This window comes from Alnus glutinosa, chromosome 2 (genome assembly GCF_958979055.1).
Source record: "Alnus glutinosa chromosome 2, dhAlnGlut1.1, whole genome shotgun sequence".
Lineage (NCBI taxonomy): Eukaryota > Viridiplantae > Streptophyta > Magnoliopsida > Fagales > Betulaceae > Alnus > Alnus glutinosa.
In genome coordinates, this window is record NC_084887.1 from 32,962,979 (window position 1) to 32,967,489 (window position 4,511).

The 4,511-nt window shown below is 40.3% G+C and overlaps 1 protein-coding gene across 1 annotated transcript; it reads right to left on the reverse strand.

Moving 5' to 3' along the window:
* Positions 1 to 1,291: 1,291 nt before the first annotated feature.
* Positions 1,292 to 3,186, reverse strand: LOC133859575 (receptor-like protein kinase FERONIA). Its single transcript, XM_062295017.1, has one exon. It carries the CDS (start codon positions 3,138 to 3,140, stop codon positions 1,497 to 1,499), a length of 1,644 nt encoding a protein of 547 aa, XP_062151001.1. The 5' UTR covers positions 3,141 to 3,186; the 3' UTR covers positions 1,292 to 1,496.
* Between the last annotated feature and the right edge of the window lie 1,325 nt (positions 3,187 to 4,511).

The following is a 4,511-nucleotide window of genomic DNA, read 5'->3' on the forward strand; positions in this document are numbered from 1 at the left end:
TTTCACTTTGGTGTTTGTGGTGGAGATTGTGGCTTCGTGACAGGGAAACGACTATAAGGGATGGGGCGGGGGTGGAGTTCTGGCCGAGGATGCTAGCCACGGCCAACTTCTGGCTCAAGGACATGAAGTATTCGAACAGCCTCTTCGAAGTGGACAGAAGGTGCATGACGTGGTTTGTGGAGAGAAATGGAACGTACATAGGCTACACATTTTGCATGGGCCTAGTTTTCTACACGTGTACACATTCTTTTTAGTGTTTTGTAAACTTTTAAGTTAAACAGTGTGTTTTGTATTGTCTTCTAGCTTCCTTCTTCAGCTTTGCTGCAAATGGCTATGGCTATGCACAGACCACTATCGCAAATTCTTGGAATCTTGGTCACGCTGGTCTGCGCTGGTAACAAATGCAAAAAGCTTCATGGTGAAGCAAACCATCAGGTTGTAACAAGTGTTTGGCCAGGTCAATGGAAATAAATCCAGCACTGCAGCCCATCCTACCAAGGCTATAGCTCAAAATATTCCCCCTGAGCTTGTAGTGTTTGCTAGCGAGAAAGTTTAGAGAGAGTGTGAGAGAGTAGAGACACAGAGAGAGAAAGAGTTTGAAGAAGGTGGTGTTGTGGTTGTGGTGTTTGGGTTGGAGAGAGAGGACGATGAGAAAGGAAGAGATAGAGGATAGAGAAGGAAGCATTCAGAGTCCATGTTGGAAACAGGGTAAATGGAAGGGTAAAATAGTCTTGATTTTTGTTTAAAAGGTCATGCGAGTTAAACATGACTTCTTTCCATCCAAAATGACGGGTGGGTGGACGGAAGGTCCATGTTGACACAAGCGGTAAACGTCAGGGGTGTCATCTACCAAAAATTAAACATTGGGCATCAAATTGCCAATAGGTGGATACATCAAGGGGTAAAATGTACTTTCCCATTTTTATTTTGTTACTTTACATGTTATGAAGTAAGACAGATCAATATAAATTATTTCTAACATATATATGAATAGTACTTATTCAATTTCAACTTCTTCTATTTTTAATAATAGCTATTTTTTTTTCACTAGAAAAGTTATTTCACATACTAAATATAAGCTTAAATTCTTAGAATTCTGACTTCAAAGTTAATTAGCTAATTTAATTAAAATATTTTATGTATTGAGTCACATTTGCTAAGAGAGAATTTAAGCTCACGTATGCTAGAAGTATTAAAATATTAATTAGATAATTAAACTTATTAATTTTTATCAACGTGAACTTTTAAGGTAAATATTAATTTAATAGAAAAGGAGATAAACAAAATGAAGTGCACCTTTAAAACAAGTATTGCTTTTTCTATCAAGAATATTTACATTGCCTTGGAATGTTCAAGTCAACCAAAAGGGAATTGAAAGGAGAAAGTGCTCAATTATTGCACATGCAACGCGTTTTTAATCTGCTCCACTACCTAGCATAAAAAATAAATTAAAAAAGAAAAAAGAGAGTGAATCAGCTACTGACATTTATGTACAATTATTGGACTTCGACGTTTGTAATCTCAATTAAAATCTTCCCCGGCGTCGTATATGGTCCGCCGCATCTTAAATTAGGCTTTTGCACCTGGACACGTGGCAAGCCATCATACTCGGGAGCCCCACAACAATATGCCTTTAGACAGCGAGGCTTTGGTGATTTAACCCATTTAAATGCCTTGTCACTGAAAAACCTTACAAGTTCCTTTCGGGATATACTGCTCTTCCAAAACGTTGGACACAAATGCACCAGATCACCATTGTTCGCTGGTCTTGACACCACCGGATTCCCTTTCCCACGTGATGGAACTTCCTTGTCGATCACCACCGTATGAGCCCCACCATCAGCAATCTCCTGCAACTCCATTGCAAGCTCAAGGGCCCTCAACACTTTAGCCATTTTGGGCCGTCGATCTCTAAAATCGTGTAAACATTTATACGCAATCTTCGCGTACACCTTTAAGCTCTCCGGCGCAATTTTACCGATCAGACGGGGATCAATGATCCGATCAAGTGTACGATCTTCAAAACACTGCTGCGCCCATAGGGCCAAACTTTGTTGCTCATCATCTAGACCCGTATCCACCGCTGGTCTTGCGCACAACACCTCAAACAACACCACCCCAAACCCAAACACGTCGGATTTCAGCGTTAGATGAGAGGTCCAGAAATACTCCGGGTCTATATACCCGAAGGTGCCCTTCACATCCGTGGTGACGTGGCTCTTTGACAGGCTTGTAGGGCCCCGTCTGGACAGCCCAAAGTCCGAAACCTTGGTCACCCAATTCTCGTCGAGCAGAATGTTGCTGGTATTGACGTCGCGGTGTATGATCGGGTGTTCCGCACCTTCATGGAGGTACAATAGTCCTCGAGCGGCACCAATACAAATCTCCAGCCTCTGCTTCCATGACAACGGAGGATTATCCGTGTTGTAAAGATGATCACGAAGCGTTTTGTTGGCCATGAAGTCATACACAATCATCATGTGCGGCTCATCGTTGCAGTAACCGATCAAAGGGACCAGGTGGGGGTGACGGAGCTTTGACAGCATTTCGATCTCCGTTCGAAACTCGCGGAACCCTTGTTCCGAGGTTGGCCCAAAGAGCTTGATGGCTACCGGTTTGAGTTCATCATCGATGTGACCTTTAAACACGAAACCACAGCCACCTCTTCCAATGATAAGATTCCTGTCAAACTTATTTGTGGCAGCACGAATCTCTGCCAGAGTAAAGCGACGGCACAATCCTTCAAGAGCTACTGATGTTTGGTTCTTGTGGGGCTTTGCTCTCTTGCTCTGCATGAAAATCGTTAAGCCCAAGAGAAGAAAAACAGTTGCGACACCAAGGGAAGCTCCAAAAATGGCGAGGAACAAGAGCGATTTCGTGCGTTTTGGAGCGGTACTGTTGTTTTTTGAGACTGTCGTCGAGGTTTCATTAGCTTGTGAGGAAATGAATTTTGAGCCAACATCTCCGGTCCATTCCTTGCCATCAGGGTCAGTTGAGATAGCAGAGGAGCCGCAGTTAAGCACGATATTATCCGTCCCGGAATAAGGAGAGGAGGCTGGCTTAGCGGTTACGGTTGTTAGGTAATTCAGGAAGATAAAAACTGAGAAGAGGCAGACATATGATTTGCACGAGCTTTGCATGGTGAAATGAATAGAATCTAGCTGATGGGTGAGTGGGGTTAAGCAAAGCTGCGAGAAGTACTATAAAAACATACGGGCATCCGAGTAGTGGACGCGTAAGTAGTGAGGCAGGGGAGACTAAGAAAGGGGTCCCATGGAAGACCACATGGTTGCTTGGCTTTACTAAAACCCAAGGGACAGGAGACTCAAAGCCCAAAGGGGTCCCATGGAAGACCACATATGGCTTGGCTTCACTGAAACCCAAGGGACAGGAGACTCAGGTCTGGTCAAATCAACTAGTGGAAGGAGACCTCCACGAGAGTCAAAAAAAAAATACTAATTTACAATTAGTCTAGCCCAAAGTGGAAAACTTACCACGTGTGAATATATTTTTTAATTTTTTTTTTCCTCTTTTTGAAAAAGAATAAGGCTATAAGAGTCAAATCTTCCTTTATATTAAACAATTAAAAAAAATGAATTTTGGTTGTTGCTGGCTTTGCTTTTTCTAAAGCAACAGTGATCTCTATTTATCCCTCGCATTAACGTCCCGTTAGACTTTTTAAGCGTAGTGACAATTTTGAATCAAGAGAAGTCAACCTTTCGTTTTCTGCTACGTTTGGAGGTAACAGAACATTAATGGATTATGAATATATAGGTTTAAATAATTAGAAAATTTTGTAGGAATATTTGAACGTGATTCAAGTGATTGATATATATAGACATTCATCACAATAATATAGACATTGCAAAAAGTCAACAAATTTCTTCTTAAAAATAAGTAGAAATCAATGATCAAACCTTAAGTTGTCTTGATTAATGATTTTAAAAGAGGAACTAGACATGTTGGACTGAACATTTTGATCAAGGCAGAAATGAATATCAGGTGAGAACCCCATATGAGTATTTCCATCACACTGTAAAGTGGCAATTTGATTAAGTTCTCATTAATTTCAATGATATAAACAATTTTGACAGCTTGAACAATGTACTCGCAGAGTACTTTCAGTTCTTTGTTACGATGGCAAGAGACACTAACAAGATTGACAATATATATCGATTTAGTAAAAAAATATGAACAATAGTAACTTTTTTTTTATTCCGCCAATAATGTCTATAGCAAACGATGTGCGAATTAAAAAATGGATGTAGTAGTCATATAGACAAACATTTGAAACCAAAGCTTGCAATCCATTACACTCACCTCACATGTTATTTGCATCATCGTCGTCATATATATCTCTGCTCTTGAATGTTTTGAATGTTTTGATTGTGATGAGATAATACAAAAGATATCAAATTATTTAGGATTAATGTTGCAATATTAGGGATATGAGCTAGCCTCCAAAAATTGTTATTGCACAAAGCCATCTTCATTGACAAATTTTAAAACTA